The sequence below is a fragment of the Anas platyrhynchos genome, chromosome 27 (assembly GCF_047663525.1).
Source record: "Anas platyrhynchos isolate ZD024472 breed Pekin duck chromosome 27, IASCAAS_PekinDuck_T2T, whole genome shotgun sequence".
In the NCBI taxonomy this organism is placed as follows: Eukaryota; Metazoa; Chordata; class Aves; order Anseriformes; family Anatidae; genus Anas; species Anas platyrhynchos.
This window is the reverse complement of record NC_092613.1, coordinates 8,871,806-8,886,479: the sequence shown is the minus strand read 5'-3', so window position 1 is coordinate 8,886,479 and position 14,674 is coordinate 8,871,806. Positions and strand designations below refer to the sequence as shown.

Below are 14,674 nucleotides of genomic sequence, written 5' to 3'. Positions count from 1 at the left end.
GCTGTCACCAGCGGGTGGCACGGCTGGTGCCGGGGGTCCCTGGGTGGGGGACAGCTCCGGGGGGGCTGGTGCAAGGGGAGAGGTGCTGGACACAGCCCTGGGGGAGCTCTGCAGGGCACCAGGGTCAGGTCTGGAGGATGCCCGAGGCCCTGGCACCCTCCCCAGGAGGCACAAAGAAGGGTCCCTGCTGGGGAAGGTGGCACGGGGAAGGTGGCAGGGGGTGGCTGTGGCCACCTGGCCAGCCCCTGCCCCAGCCGTGCCCTGGTGCCGCTGCTGGAAGGTGCTGCACAAAGAGGGTGCTGGGTGCAGCTCCCTGCGGGCTCCCTCTGCTGACAGCCGGGCAGCCCCAGGCACCTTCCCACCTTCTACCCAAAATTTGCACTGGGAAAAAAAATATCCAGCCCCCCAAATTGTCCTTCTCCCAGCTCCTGGTGCAGCGCTTTGCAGCCTCAGAGCTCGCCGGCCCTGCAAGGAGGAGACGACCCCTGGGGCAGCACGGGAGTGGGGCAGAGCACCCAGAGCCCATCCTCGTGCTGCCAGAACACAGGACCAGTTTGCAATGCATGTATAGAAATACAAAAGTATTTATTATTATTTTCTTTTTTATAAATAAGGAAATACAAAAAGCCTTACAAAATGCTTTACAGAAGATCCTCACTGGTGAGGCGGGAGGAGGAAGGTATTTAAGAGGGTATGTGCATGTGAGCCAGGGGAAATGAGGCACTGAAAGGTAACGGCCACACTGGCTGACCCCAGGAGGGGACCCGATGGTCTCAGACCTGTGCCGTGGCCACCGGCCCCACTCCTCACCCCATGCACACCGTGAGCAGGATGCGGGGGGCGCACACGGGGAGAGCTGCGGTGCCCCCATGGCAGAGGTGATGCTCTCAGTAACGTCCCAGGAGCACCCCCCAGCTCCCAGCACCGTCACCGCAAGGGGACCTCCTGCTCGGGTGCCAGGTGGCCGCGGGTGGCAGGGGACGGAGGTCTCCAGGGACCACCTCGACTCAGCAGCCGCAGACCTGGGACAGCAGCTCCGGAGATGTGGCTGGCAGCAGGACCTGGGGCGCACTGGTAGTGTCCCGTGCCCTGTCCTGCAGAGCCCCGCGGATGGCTGGTGTGCTCAGGGGGCACGGACCCCCCCCAGGCAGGCTCCATCCATGGTCACTGCTCCCCACAGCGTGCGGGGGGCTCAGCCACGTGTGCGGGCACAGGAGAGCTCCGAGCACGGCTCCGCTGCAGGGCTCAGCAGCATCTCGCCTTGGGCTTGTCATCAGGAGTGAGTTTGATGGAGTCAGTTAAATAACTCTCAAAAATCCCTTTATACTGGGAAAGAAAAAAAAAAACAAAGAGGAGAGAAGGGATGAGTGGAGCTGGCTCAGGGTCACCCCGAGCACAGGTGGGGTAACGGGACCGAAGGAGCGGGCAGCGCAGGTTCGCTCCGCTTGGTGCTGAAGGCTCAGAGCCAGGGCAGGGCCACCCCAATCAGCCAGCAGCGAGGCCACCCGCCCCGTTTGGCGTGGGGACACGAAGGTCCCCGTGGGACGGCCGCTAGAGGACAGTGCTGGCATGCTGTGCGGCACCGCACGCCCCGCTCTGTCCTGACAACCCGCAACCTTTGCTCCTTTCAGAGTGGCTTTACGTCTATTTTAGAAAATTGCCCCCAATGCATTGTGATCCTGGGGCTATCCTACACCTTACAAATAGATCTCTGCGTTAGAGGACGCGCTGGGAGGGTCGGTTGGAGCTGTTTGGCCGCCTGGGCCCCGCTGCCACCCACATCCCCGCAGGACGCGCACCCCCAGCGGCGTGGGGTGAAGCTCACCGTGGTTAAGGCTTGCTTGGCGAGGGTCTCGAAAGCTTGCGCGACGTTGATGTTGTTCTTGGCGCTGACCTCGAAATAAGGGATGTCTTTTTCCTTGCACCAGGCTGAGGCAAGCTCCTTGGATACCTGGGAAGGATGGAGCCACGTCAGAGCCGTGATGGGGGCACTGCGGTGTCCCCCTCCTCGCGCTGTGCTCTCCTCCCCACCTCACCTGCCGGTCGCAGAGGTCTATTTTATTCCCCAGCACGACCATGGGGAAGTCGTGGTCCCTCGGGATCACCTTCTCCAGGAAGTCAGCTCTCCAGTTGTCCAGGGACTCAAAGGACTCCCTGTCCGTCACGTCGAAGGCCAGGACGCAGCCATCAGAGCCCTTGTAGAAGGTCGACACCATGGACCGGAATCGCTCCTGTCCCCCCGTGTCCCAAATCTGAGGCAGAGAAGGGCATGGGTACACCAGAGGGCATCGGGGGACCCCGGGAGGTACAGGCAGGGCTATCAGGGCAGCAGGGCACCTCACCTGCATTTTCAGGGGGGTGTTGTCCACCGCGATCACCTTGGTCAGGATGCTGGCGCCCAGCGTGGTGCGGTAGTCCTCATAGAAGGTCTTGTGCACGTACTGGTGCAGCAGGGAGGTTTTGCCCACGCTGGGGGGATGGAAGGGACACGGGTGAAGGTTTTGCATGCTGAAGCCAGGCTCGAGGAGTTGGTGGCTACCAGCATGGGGGCTGTGCACCCAGGGGATCCCGGGCTGGGGCATGCAGGGGGCTTCCTCCCAGCACCTGCCACAAAGGGATGGGACCCTGGGCACTGCCAGATGCAGGGTGAGTAGGGGGGTCGACATATGTTGAGCCCCCTCTGCTTCTCTCTGTCCCTTCCTGAGGCTTTCAGCTCCCTGCAGCCCAAGGGCTGAGGGTTAGGGCTAGGATCCTGCAGGTCCCACTGGCCACTGGGCAGTGTGGGGCCGGGCACGTGGAGTTCAGGAGGATTTTACATCATTTAAAAGCACAGAGGGACTCAGCAGCCCCAGGGGCCAGCTCCTTACCCCAGAGCTCCTATGATAATTATCTTCAGATCCACCTTCTTGCTGGCATCCATGGTCGGGCCCTGCGGGACGAGAGGGGTCACCGTGGAGCAGCCCCGAGGGGCTGCGGGGATGGGAGCCTGGTGAGCCCCAGCGAGGTTTGGGAGCAGCCCCTGGTCCCTGCACCCCCCCAGCACCTCCCTGTGCGACCCAAACCACGTCAGGGGGCTGTGCTCATGGCCCCGGCGGTGCTGGGCACAGATCTGCCCCCCGGTGCCAGCCTGGCCCACATCGCCAGCCAGGGACCAGCTCCCCGGGAGCTGCAGCACGCCCGGACACGCTGCGGCACGGCACGAGCTCATTTCCATGGGAAGCTGCCCTGGGAAACTTCCCCGGCTCTGCTGCCTCCCTCTGAAGGGCAGCCCCTCCCCAGAAACCTGACAAACTGGGGGGGAAGCAGTCCTGGGGAGAATTATAAAGGGAAACCGTGGCCATAAATCCTTGGGTGGGTGCCCCAAGCATTTCAGGAGCACCCCAAGAGACCCCCTGCCTGCCCCGGGGGTCCGGCTGCTCAGGAGCCTGGTGGGGGGGGATAAGGGTCCACAGCGAGGGTCCTGGCTAACAAACGCTGCCCAAGGCAAAGCCCATGCCAGGGGTTTGTGCCCTTTGCTGCTCCCTCAGCATCCACAGGAAGGGCCTGAGCCAGGCACTGGGGCTTTGCTTTTGATTTCTGCACGTTTCCACCCGGGCGGGGAGCACGGCTCCACACGCACCAGCTCCTGCGCCCCCCCCAGCCCCCCAGCACCCCCTCCCTGGGGGGGGGCAATGCCCACTGCAGCCCCCCACAGCCCCATCTGCACAGCGGCACCAGGCCCTGCCCTGCCGGGAAGCAGCTGGAGCCGCTCACCCACCAGCAGCCAAATCCCTGCATTTTTCCCCGATGCGCTGTCGGGCTCCGCGCTGCTCCGCACGCATGGGGTGTGGGCGGCACATTGCCCCCCCCGGGGGGGGGAAACATCACCCAGCCGGACCCCCGCTCTCCCACCCACCTTCCAGCACCCCAACCTCGTTCCTCGCTGATCCCCGGCACGCACAACCCTCCCGTTTTTAGCCAGCCTTCCCAAGGGCTGGGCTCTCCCATCCTGGCTCTCAGCCCAACGCATTGCTCCTGGGGGGGCGTCGGGGCCGCGCACCCACCTGCTGGGGCATCTCCCGCTCGGGTGGCCAAGGTGCTGGGCTCTGCTCCCCGCCACTCAGGCTGGGAAGAGGCGAAAGGAGAGGATCCAGGAAGCGGCGGCAGCCCCGCAGCTGGTTCCTCCTGCCTGCTGGAAGGCGGCTACGGGCCCCCGCGCCGTGACATCAGCACCAAGGGGCCGGGAGCCGCCCGGGAGCTGCGGGGCGGGCACGGTGTTGGCTGCTGGAGCCAGCTCTTGGTCCTTCTGCTGGGTGAGCTGCTCCCTGCAGCATCGCCCCCGACACGGGAGCCAGCCTAGACTTTGCTCGGACACCACCGAGAGCAGGAGCTGGGCTGTGCGGAGGGGCTGGGGTGGGTGGGGGGGGGAGAGGGGCAGGGTTTGGAGCAGGAGGGGTCGCAGTCCCGCTCACTGTGCTGCGCCCCTGCAGCCTGCCGGGTGCTTGGGGGCTCTCAGCCAGCACCCATGGGTGCTGCTGCCACCCCATGCACACCCCAAAAAAAGGGGACAGCAGCAGGGACCCAATCTAGTGTCAGCTCTTGGACCAGGGCATGTGTGCAAGTTATGGACAAGATTTTGGGGCTCCTTGCTCAGTCAGAGCTGCCACCGAGGGAGCATCCAAACATCTCTGCGAGCACTGTGACATCTCCCCACGAGCACCATGCTGGTGGCAGTATGGGACGTGTCCTACGGGGACACCACGAGAAACCCCACTGTGCCCTGCTCGGCTGCCGGGAGGGATGCAGGCGTGCAAGGGCAGGTCCCGAGCATTTGCCAAGTGTGCAACAGGATTCAGGGCTCCTCCACCCTGCTGCATGAACCCTCCTGGCTCCCTCACCACGAGCAGCAGCCACCGGCTCCTGCATTTCTGCCGCCTGACCTCATGTTTTGGCTCTGTTTGCTGGCTGTCTCATGTGGTCGGGGCAAATTCGGGAGGTGTCTCCTGGTCGGGGCTCTGCAGTGATTCACGCTCAGCAGGGCAGGAGCTTCCCACGCGCAGCCTCGCAGGGTCTCCGTCAGGGGACAGCCCCTAACCCGCTGTCCCCTCTAGCTGCGGGTGCTGCAGATGGCCCTTGTGGGATCTACGAGAAGATCGCTGTGCTCAGCAGGACAAGTCTTCCTCCTCCTCCCCAGGTGTAATTCTGGGACCTGTCTGGCCAGAAACTCTGCTTTTCCCCCGTGGGGTAGGCACGGAGAGGAGCGAGGAGGAGCTGGAAGAAGCAGCTGAGCCAGCCTGTGGGCACTTCTCACCGCTGGTGGATAAAAGCCCAATGTTCCCCTAGAGCAGCTCTCTCCCACCTCCTAATCCCCGTTTTCAGTCTCATTGTGCTGCTTCACCTTTTCCCTAGCAGCAGGACCTGCAGCAGCCTTACCCCAGATCCCCCCGTGCTCCCCTCGCCACGTGCCCACCAGCCCAGGATGGGGGACGCTCCCCCTTTGGATGATCCGAGCCCCCCGTGCTGCTGGCGATGGGTTTGTGGCCCCAGCCAATGCCCCCTCCACTTCTGCTTTCGGGCAGGAGGGGCAAAACCGATTGGGGGGCCCAGCCCAGACTCAGTGGCTCCATCTTTTGTTTGGTTTCCCATTAAAAAGGGATTTTCCCCAGCTCCTGCTCTCACCACCGCTCCCTGGAGCGCAGCAGGCCCCGGAGCAGAGGCGGTGGCGAACGCCCCAGCAGCTTCCCCGGCTGCTCGGGGGCTCCTGCAGCCCCAGCCGCAGCCCTTTCCTGCTTGCTTCACCCACGGTCAGCAATTCTGAGGGAAAAGCGTGGTTTGTGTGCCCTGTGACGAGGAGGAAGGGCTTGCAGCTAGGAAACGATGAGGCACGGGCCGGGGATTGCTGCGTTCAAAGGGCGCGTGTGGGCAAGGAGAGGACAGGTCATCTGCAGCTGCCAGCAGAGCGTGGAGAGAGTGAGGGAAGGGGAAGAAACAAGAGGCACCCAAGTGACTGAGCTGTTCACTGGGGGCTGTGCAGCCACCCTGCTCTCCAGGGACAGCCCGGGTGCTCCCTACCAGCACGATCAGTCTTTGCTGGGGAACATCCCCCGAGCATCAGCCGTGCGGGGCTGGGGAGGACCCGTGTCCACCTCCCTCGTCTGCCCTCCCCAAAACCCACCGAGAAGACGTTGGGTCCTCTGGGATCCCAAGAGCAAATGGCACCAGGTCCTCCTGACGGAGCCCTGCCTGGGCCAACATCTGGGGACACGGGGCAGTCCCTCGTGGTGCTGGGGGACACAGAGGCTCCCCCGCTGCCCACGGCTGTGCTGACGGGCAGGTGTCCGCTGGTGCTCGGCACAGCTCGGTGTGCCAAGAGTTAAAGCTGTTGGGACCTGCAGGAGGAGAGGAGACCTTTGTCCAGCTGCCCCTGCACCTTATCTGCGCGGCACCTGCTTAAAGCACAGCTAAAGGTGAAGTCAATACAGGAAACGGTTACAGAAACCATGCGCTGGTCAGTGGCACAATCAATGGCTCTGAGCAAGGTATTTCCTTTAACGACAAGCCTCAGCCACAATGTTTACAGCCGGGCCTGAGTTTTGCAGCACTTTCAGAGCCAGCCCCGAGCTCTGCTCTGCTCCGGGAGCGCTGCAGGGGGACCCCGGGCGCCTCGGCCCCTCTCTGAGCTCAGCCTCTGCCTCTGCGAGGAAAACTTAGAGCGAAGGCGTGGATAAAAATAACCCCTCGCCTCGCCTCGCTTCCCTTTCTCGCTGCCTTCCACGCGTGCCTCGGGATGCATCATGCATGAGCCATCATGGCTCACGCATCCACCGCGGCTCTTGCACCATCAGCAAGTCACATGCGCCGCGGTGACTCCCTGGGAGGGAGCAGCCCCTATAGCCCCCAGCAGCCCCCCACAGCCCCCCACAGCCCCCACAGCCCCCCGCAGCCCCCAGCCCATGCTGCCAGCTGCACAGACCCAGCAGTTTTTCTGCCTGCTCTCGCTTCTGTGCTCGCAAACCACGTGCCTTTGCGAGCACCCTGGGGGACCAAAGGAAAATTCAGTGGAAATCACCTGTTGTACAGGGAGTTCTGCGGCACAGAAAGAGCCCCAGGGTCTCTTCAGGCTCATAATTATCTCCTTGTTCATTGGCATGGGCTCAGCCTGCTGAAGCCAGGCATTTTCTCTGTGAACTCTCTGCACCCACCCAGCTGCTCCCCCAGCCCCTGCCCTGCCCACAGCCATGGGCTGTACAGGGCCCCCTCCGGGGGCTTTCTGCTCTGCCTGGGCAAATTTCCCATTTCTGTCCCTGCAGAACTCCCAGCTACAGACCACAAAGGTGGGTCTTTGAGATCAAAGGCTTGTGGAGGGACAGCAGCACCTCCTGCACCACCAAGGAGCCCTCAGCAGCCGGTGCCCCGAGCCTGCAGCTCTCCAGGGAGGAGGGCAGGGGCTGGGGGGGTTCAGCACCCCTGTGCATGGGGCTGGCACCAGCACCGCTGGCTGGGGCCTGCAGGATTGCTGCTGCACGACTTGCACCATGAGAACAACGGGGTTTGTTTCATTCAAGCATTTATTGACCCGTGTTTAAAAAAAGGAGAATCCGCAAGCAGATTTCACAGAGCTGCTCAGGACGTCTTTATACTCGCCATCAAACCGCTCCCTGGCATGGACCGGACCTTTGAGTGCCCTGCAGCCGAGGCCCCGGGGTGTCTCCATGCCCCCAGGGCCCCCGGTGCGTGCTCCTTGCCCGGCCCGAGGCAGTGGCCGTGGCTCCGCTTCGCTCCCACCCCGAGGGATGCACGGCCCTAAGGGGCAGCGGGCGCCAACCCCACCCGGTTATTGCCACGGTCGAAGACAGAGTAAAACTGTCGGATGAAAACATCGCCCAAAATCCAGAGGGGGCCGGCAGGAGGGGCGACGTCCATGCCTTGGAAGCCGCTGGTGCAGAAGGCCATGCCGTCGCTGTACTCCTGTGGGGAGGAGAAGCTGCAGAGCTGAGGCCGGCCCCGAGCCCACCCGATTTGGGGCAGGAACGGGGATTTCTGATCGGGTGGGAGCTGGGGGTGGGCCTGGGGACGTACCATGAGGGTGTAGGCTTGGGAGGTGAGCGTGTAGGGGAGCCCGTTGATGGTGAAGGTCACGTCGGGCATCACGTTCAGGTTGCTGCACTCCACGGCGTACTGCCAAGCGGCGGGGGCGGCTCTGACCCCACGGCAGGGACAGACGCTGCCCCCGAGCCCCGCCACAGCGAGCTGCTGGCGCTGGAAGCCGGCAGCATCACATGTGCCCTCCCCAGCAGCCGGTACCCTGATGTTATCGTGGGGAACGCATTGCTCCTGGCAGCAGCAGCAGCGAGCGCTGGGAGCTCTGCGGGGACCGCTGGCACCTCCTCGGGGCTGCCCCAGCCCCACAGCCCCGCACGAGCAGCGCCACCTCCCAGGGGTCCCTTGAACTATTTCACCCATGGATGCTCCTCAGCGGGGGTCTCTCGCAGAGGGACAGCCAGCCCCTGGGCTTTTCCCCCTGCCCGGCCCCCCTCGCCCTCACCTCTCCATCCACAGGCGTGGCTCCGATGTATTTCTGCAGCTCCTTTATGTCCTTGGTAGGGCCAGTGAGGAGCGACGTCCCGGTGTCCACGATGGCCTGGCAGCTGTCCTTGCAGAACGCCACGGTGCCACCCACCTGCACGCTGCAGCAGGAGGCAGGAGGGGTGAGGAGCTCCGTGCAGGACCCGTGCCCTGCCCCAGCAGCCTGTCCAAGCCCTCCTGGCCCCGGCCCCACTCACTTGTCCAGCTGGATCTGCCAGTAGCCCTGCTGCGTGACCGGCACCCAGTTCAGGGTCCCCGTGAAGCGAGAGGGATCAAAGCCCCCGAAGAGCAGCTCTCCGCCCAGGGAGGAGTCCGGGTTCCTGGGGGCAGGAGGGGACGTGAGGGATTTCTTCCCTTTCACTTCCCACATCGCATTTTATACTGATGGATTTATGCCCGCTTGCTTCCCACAAATGCTCAGGGGCATTGGCTTTGCTCCTGTAAGGTCTGAGCTCTGCAGCATGCTTAAGAAACCCTCCTTGCTAGCTCAGTGTAACGTCCTTATCAGCCCCTCGAGCCACAGCCCTGCCCCGCAGCAGCGCCGTGCCCTTACGAGCTCATGTAGACCGAGAACATGGGCAGCTCCACCAGGTTTTGGGCCATCATGTTGTCGAAGACGGGGGTGACCCCGTCCACGGCCAGGGCCGGGTAGGCCAGCCCCAGGATCCCGTCGAATTCGGCATCCAGGAAGGTTTTGCCCGGCTCGCTGACGCTCTCTGCGAACTGCTGGTTCGTCACGGTCAGGCCCTCCACCTGCGGGAAGGACGAGGCTCGCTGCCGGCTCCCCGGCCCCAGGGGAGTCCCGGGCAAATTACCCGGAGCGGGAGAAACCGAGCGTGACTCACGGTGACTTGGTCAGACCCGATGACCCCCGTCAAGCTGCCGGTCCCGTACTGGATGGAGAAGGGGATGCCCACGGGCTGGTACGTGCTGGAGCGCGACGGCTGGAACCTGGTGTGCTCGGCTGGGGGAGGACGGGGCCGTGAGCAGCAGCGCCGTGCCATGGCCCCCGGGCAAACCCCAAAGCCTGCTCCTTGGGGGCTGCCGCAGGAGAGAGCGGCTCACGAGGAACGTGGACGTGCTGGGGTTGTTTTGGGGAGGGATAAGGGCAAGCTGCCCGAATGGCGGGAGGTTTGCCAAGGATTAACTCGTGCGATGTTGTTGTGAGACCCGATGATCACCACTCCCGTTCTCACCCCGCAGGCAGCAGCGATTCTCCCAGCCCATCACCGCGGGCACTGCTGTTCCTGGCTTTTTTTCCCTGACCCCCGTTGGGCTGTGCTGGGAGCAGGGCACAGAGAAGGGCTGGCTCCAGGACGTGCCCCACGCCGTGCGCCCCAGCTGGGCTCAGCTCCTCGCCGGCAGCCCGAACAAGCGCGGTGCTTGTCACCCGCCCGACCCCCGGGCAGCCAGCCCGGAGCCGTGCCGTGGCCTCTGTGCCCGCCTTGTTCCTGCAGCCAGCTCCTTGCTGACCGTCTGCATTATGCGCTATAATCTCGCCTTGTTTGCTTAAAGGCTCTCCCACAAGAAAGGCCTAAAGAGCACGGCCGATATCTCCCACGGGCTGATGGTACCGGGTCCTGGTGGTGTGATCGCCGCCTGTGCTGGCGAGCAAACAAACCCACGCTGCTCCTGTCCCTGCTGCCTCTCCCCTCTGGCTGCAGCTCCAAACCAAACACAAATGCAGCACCTCTTTTATCCTAGACTGCCCGGGGGGGCTCAGCCCAGCTGGGGGCTTCAGGCTGGGCAGGGAGGTGGCCCCAGTGGTGGTCCCTGTGCCCTTGGTGTTGGCTGGACCCCGTGGCCACCCTGGAGGGGACACCCGGGGTCCCACCACCACTGGCTGTTTTGGGGAGCCCCTACTCACTGCAAGCTTTGCTGGTGCAGTAGATGGACGGCACCCAGAGGTTGGAGGAGCCCGTGTCGAAAACCACTGTGAAGTTCTGGGGAGGGGTCCCGATGGAAATCTGCCCGAAGTACTCCATCTAGCAAAGGCGGAGCAGAGACTAAGGGCGGCTGTCAGTGCTGCAGGAGGTCCTGGCAGAGGGGGGCTGTGCCAGGATGCACAGCACGGATTGGGTTCATGCGTGGGATGGCTGGCACCGGGGCAGCGTTTATCTGCCACAGCTGCATCACGCCAGGTGAAATAAGGGAGGCAAATATTTTAGGAACTACAAGGCAAGCTGAGAACAAAGGCAGGACAGCGGGTGTGGGCGTGAGCCTCTTCCTGCGGGGTCGGGCAGCAGGGCCAGGCCCCGAGGGGACCCTCACCATGGGGATGCAAACAGCAGCCGGGGATCTGGGGGCAGAAACCTCGCTCTGCTGGGGAGTGGGAAGAGTCTGGGGGACCCCCCGTGCCCCTTCCCATGGGCTCCCTGTGGTGAGGCCTTCTCAGATGTGTGCCACGTGTGTTAACCTGGGAGGGAACCTGGTCCCCCCAGCCTTGGACACAGAGCGGGCAGGGAGTGGGTTGGCTGCGATGAACGTGCTCCCTTGCCTGTGCTCAGCATCGCGGCTGCAGGAGCAAAGGCCTGGCCAGGAGCAGGCAGGCACCAGCCCTGGCACACTGGTGCAGTCCCCAGGCTTGCTCTGATAACAGGCGTGGGCTTTACAGGAAGAATTTGGGTGGTCGGGATGCTTCGTGCAGCACAAGGTGCCTTGGGTGTTGGCGGGGCAGCCCTCGGTGCTGCCACCGGCACCGCACTTACGTCCAGGTAGTTGATGAGGGGCTCGTTGGCCGCCGTGAAGGCAGAGCAATCCTCGCTGTACTGGACCATGTCGAGCTTGTGGGCTTTCCAGAACTGGGAGAGCTGCCCGCGGTCCCGCAGTGTCTTCCGCAGCGAGCGGTGCCGCGTCAGGGTCACCCTGGGGGAGCGAGGTCCTTGTCACTGGGGATGTCCCTTTGGGTATGGGGCTGGCTGCAGGCTGCTGATGCCTTGCAGCCCCCAAATCCACCCTGAGCATCCCAGTGCCATCAGGACGCAGGTTCCCAGCCACTTCCCTGCCTCCCCCGTGGCAGAGGGGGAGTGGAGCACGGTTAATTCACGCTGGCGTTTGCTGCTCCGGCTCCTTGGGCTGCCCCCCAACCCTGCCCACCCCCTGCAGCCCTGCTGGGGGTCACCCTGGGGATGGAGGTGCCCCCAAAGAGCCTCTGGTGCCTGCACAAGGTGGGTCAGCCCTACCTGTGAGCCCTTGCCCCACTCATTGATGGTGTTGAAGCCCCTCTGTGAGCACCCCAGCACCCTGGGGTCCCCCCTTACCTCTTCAAGCCACTGCCCAGGGCGAGGCAGAGCGCAGCGAGGAAGAAGAGGCGCTTCATGGCGGCGGCGCTGGCGGCGGCGGGGCTCTGCGGGTGCGGGCTGCGCAGCGGCGTGGCTCTTATACCAACAGGTACACCCTCGCCCCGCGGTATCAGCGATAACACCCCTCTCAATGTCAACACCGGGCTTTTGCTTTAGAAATGAATCACTGGGCACGTTCCGGTCAAGGCAGAGCGAGCGCGCTGGGCACCAGTTTGTTTTGGAGGGCGAGGGGCTGGCGGCGGCCCGCGGGGCTGCGGGACACCCTGGGTGATGGGGTGGCCAAGGGGGGCGGAGGGGACCCCGCTGGGACCCCATGGGGAAAACGAGAGGTTTTTCCCCCCCATCCCAAATCCCCACCTGGGTGAGGATTGGAGCTGCATCGGGACCAGCGGTGGTGCAGGAACCCGGCCCGAGGGCTGCAGGAAAGGGATGTGCTGGTGGCACCCGGCAGCTGCCGAACTAGCCTTAAAAGGCAAAGAGCTAATTAGCCTTGATGAACTGCTCAGGAATCTGCACCTTTGCTGTTCACACAGAGCCGGTGTCACCAAAGCACGGCCCTTGGAAGGAGCTGCTCTGTTAGAGACAGTTACACATTGCCTGACCGCCCCTAATGGGCTCTTCCTCCGTGGCTGCTTTCTGTTTAACACCGCAGAGCCGTCTCATTAAGCCTCTGCGGATGCAAATAAAGAAGGCTAATGAACAAACAGAGCCTTCAGATACCAGGGAGGCGAGCGGGGGAGGCGAGGACTTTCTTGGTGCCGCAATCTCCCCGGCAGGCGGCTGGAGGCTGCTGCTGATGCTTTGTGCTCCTCGGGGTGGTTTGTGGCACGGCAGTAATGATGATGGATGCCGCAAGGAGAGGTGCCTTACTCAGTGAGTAGCGTTCGTGTAATTAACACTGCTCCTGCCCTTAATCAGTTTTCCATTCATCCTGGTTAGTCCACCTTATTTAATTGATGTCCTTGCCCTGGGAAAGTGACTGGCACTGGGGGTCAGTCCGCCTGGTGTGGCCACCTGAAATGCCCAGCACGCTGTCTAATGGGGTGAAAAACCCCGAAAAGAGCTGAATCGCTGTCTCCCCTTCCTGGGGTCTCACCCTGCTCCTGCTGTGGGTGTCCCAGAGCTGCAGTTGGGCTCCTCCACCCCGAGGCCTCGCAGGGAGCTTGGGCTTAAAACATCCCCTTAGAGGCATGCGGAGCAGAGTGATGGGCAATGGGGCTGTTTTCCCTCGCAACAGGCTGAGTTTCCAAGTCACGAGCAAATTTCCCGTGTCCCTACACCCAGACTCGCCGTTGCAGTATTTGTACCAAGCAGCTTCCACACAAAGTTATTTTCCATTTCACACTCGAGATACAGTTTAAAGCACCGGCCTCCCTTCGGCTAATAATATATTCATAAAAGGGGATTAAAAAACCTTCCCAAAAGGAAAACAATTGTACCAAATGCCAGATCAGCTGAAAGCCATCTGCAGCTGAGGCGAGACAGCGGCAATTTGATTGCTACAGACATGGCTTATACAGTGAAAATCCCACAATAAAATCTAGCCCGAAGGGTCATCGGGTTTCCAAGATAAGTGTGGGTAGGAGCTGTAGTACAGACACGCTGAATACTTCAAGTGAAATAGCTTATTTACTGGAAAAGATCCCCAGCTGGATCAAAATAATCTGCAAACTCGGGACAGTAGATTCAGTATTAAAATACGAAAATGAAAGAAATAAAGAGGCCAAACCTTTTGGTTAGAAATGTTTGAAGTTAAACCAAGCTATTTCTACTTTTATTTAGCTCTTTTAAAAGCCACGCTCTTAATGTTAAAAGATCTATTTCAAATTGAAGATAATGTATTATTTTTTTCCGTCTTTTGGAAGTCAGAGCAAGACTTTGCCATATTTGTGGGCAAAAAGGCCTGGCTTCGTACGTGCTTCCAGCGCTTTCTCTGCCCAGCTGTCCCCATGGACTGGGAGCCCATGGGTGCTCCCGTGGGATGAGGGATGAGGCTGGGACCTCTGGATCGTGTTGTCAGAAAAACAAGAGAGCAACAGCTTGTATTTGGTAGAAATGGAACGAAATGTAGCTGCTGGCTATGGGAGCACCCCTGGTCTCATGAGAAATATCTGGCCTTATAGTCCTGCAGTGGCAGAGGCTCTCACAAAAAGCCCTGTAGCCCATCCAGCTTTCTGTGCTCGCCTTCAGAGAGGTCACAAATAATCTGTGCGCCTTAGGTGGAAAACATGATTCCCATCAGCTCAGCGCATGGCATTTTACTCATTTTAAGAAAACTGCTCTTAAGCTAAAAATAGGTTATCTGTGTTCTTTTTTTAAATTTCCTTTAGTTTAGCCGCTTCCACTATTAGCTGCGACTGATTCAAATCTCACCCAAGCATCATTTGCTGAAAAGCCTTTTTTCTCTGATTATCAAATACATCTCCTACCTGTTTATCTGCCTGTGTATCAAAGAGCACTTGAAAGGGTGAAATGCTGTAATAGCAGACTCTCTAAAAAAAATAAACACAAGCAAACTTCAGTTAAGTATTTACCCACGGCAGCAGCATCTGTGGATGGAGCAGCAGCCCCATGGCTGAGGGGGTGAATCCCAATGGTGCCAGGCAGCCCAGGGCACCCAGCGATTCCTGAGAGCCCATCTCATCCTCCACGTCCTTGCTTGTAGAAAGTCACGGGGCTCACAGATATTTCTGGAGCCACCCTCCATCCCCTCCTGCCACCTCCTCACAGACCAACGTTGGCTCCTTGCGTTGGTGCTGCCAGAAATGCATGGCCCTTACCTTCAGTTCCTCTTTTCCTCCAGCAAA

The 14,674-nt window shown here is 61.4% G+C and overlaps 2 protein-coding genes across 2 annotated transcripts; both read right to left on the bottom strand.

The window, feature by feature from the left end:
- Positions 1–566: 566 nt before the first annotated feature.
- RAB7B (RAB7B, member RAS oncogene family) lies at positions 567–4,378 on the bottom strand. Its single transcript, XM_027444913.3, has 6 exons — positions 4,044–4,378; positions 2,868–2,929; positions 2,343–2,469; positions 2,037–2,252; positions 1,826–1,951; positions 567–1,326 (listed from the first exon to the last, which is right to left on the bottom strand). The coding sequence occupies exons 1-6, from the start codon at positions 4,053–4,055 to the stop codon at positions 1,246–1,248; spliced, it is 624 nt and encodes a 207-aa protein (XP_027300714.2). The 5' UTR covers positions 4,056–4,378; the 3' UTR covers positions 567–1,245.
- Positions 4,379–7,439: 3,061 nt separating this feature from the next.
- CTSE (cathepsin E) lies at positions 7,440–14,581 on the bottom strand. Its single transcript, XM_027444868.3, has 9 exons — positions 11,826–14,581; positions 11,274–11,430; positions 10,433–10,550; positions 9,411–9,529; positions 9,119–9,318; positions 8,763–8,885; positions 8,525–8,666; positions 8,059–8,157; positions 7,440–7,947 (listed from the first exon to the last, which is right to left on the bottom strand). Exons 1-9 carry the CDS (start codon positions 11,882–11,884, stop codon positions 7,783–7,785), a joined length of 1,182 nt encoding a protein of 393 aa, XP_027300669.3. The 5' UTR covers positions 11,885–14,581; the 3' UTR covers positions 7,440–7,782.
- Positions 14,582–14,674: the final 93 nt, after the last annotated feature.

Excerpts from the sequence above, each read along its gene's own strand:
- RAB7B (XM_027444913.3), bottom strand. Across the intron at positions 2,470-2,867 it reads ATTATCATAGGAGCTCTGGG|CGTGGGCAAAACCTCCCTGC; the intron begins GTAAGGAGCTGG and ends CCATCCCCCCAG. Across the intron at positions 1,327-1,825 it reads CCAAGCAAGCCTTAACCACG|TATAAAGGGATTTTTGAGAG; the intron begins GTGAGCTTCACC and ends TTTCTTTCCCAG.
- CTSE (XM_027444868.3), bottom strand. The coding sequence starts at position 11,884 with ATGAAGCGCCTCTTCTTCCTCGCTGCGCTCTGCCTCGCCCTGGGCAGT. Across the intron at positions 9,530-10,432 it reads CTGCACCAGCAAAGCTTGCA|CCGAGCACACCAGGTTCCAG; the intron begins GTGAGTAGGGGC and ends GTCCTCCCCCAG. Across the intron at positions 8,886-9,118 it reads TTCTCGGTCTACATGAGCTC|GAACCCGGACTCCTCCCTGG; the intron begins GTAAGGGCACGG and ends TCCTGCCCCCAG.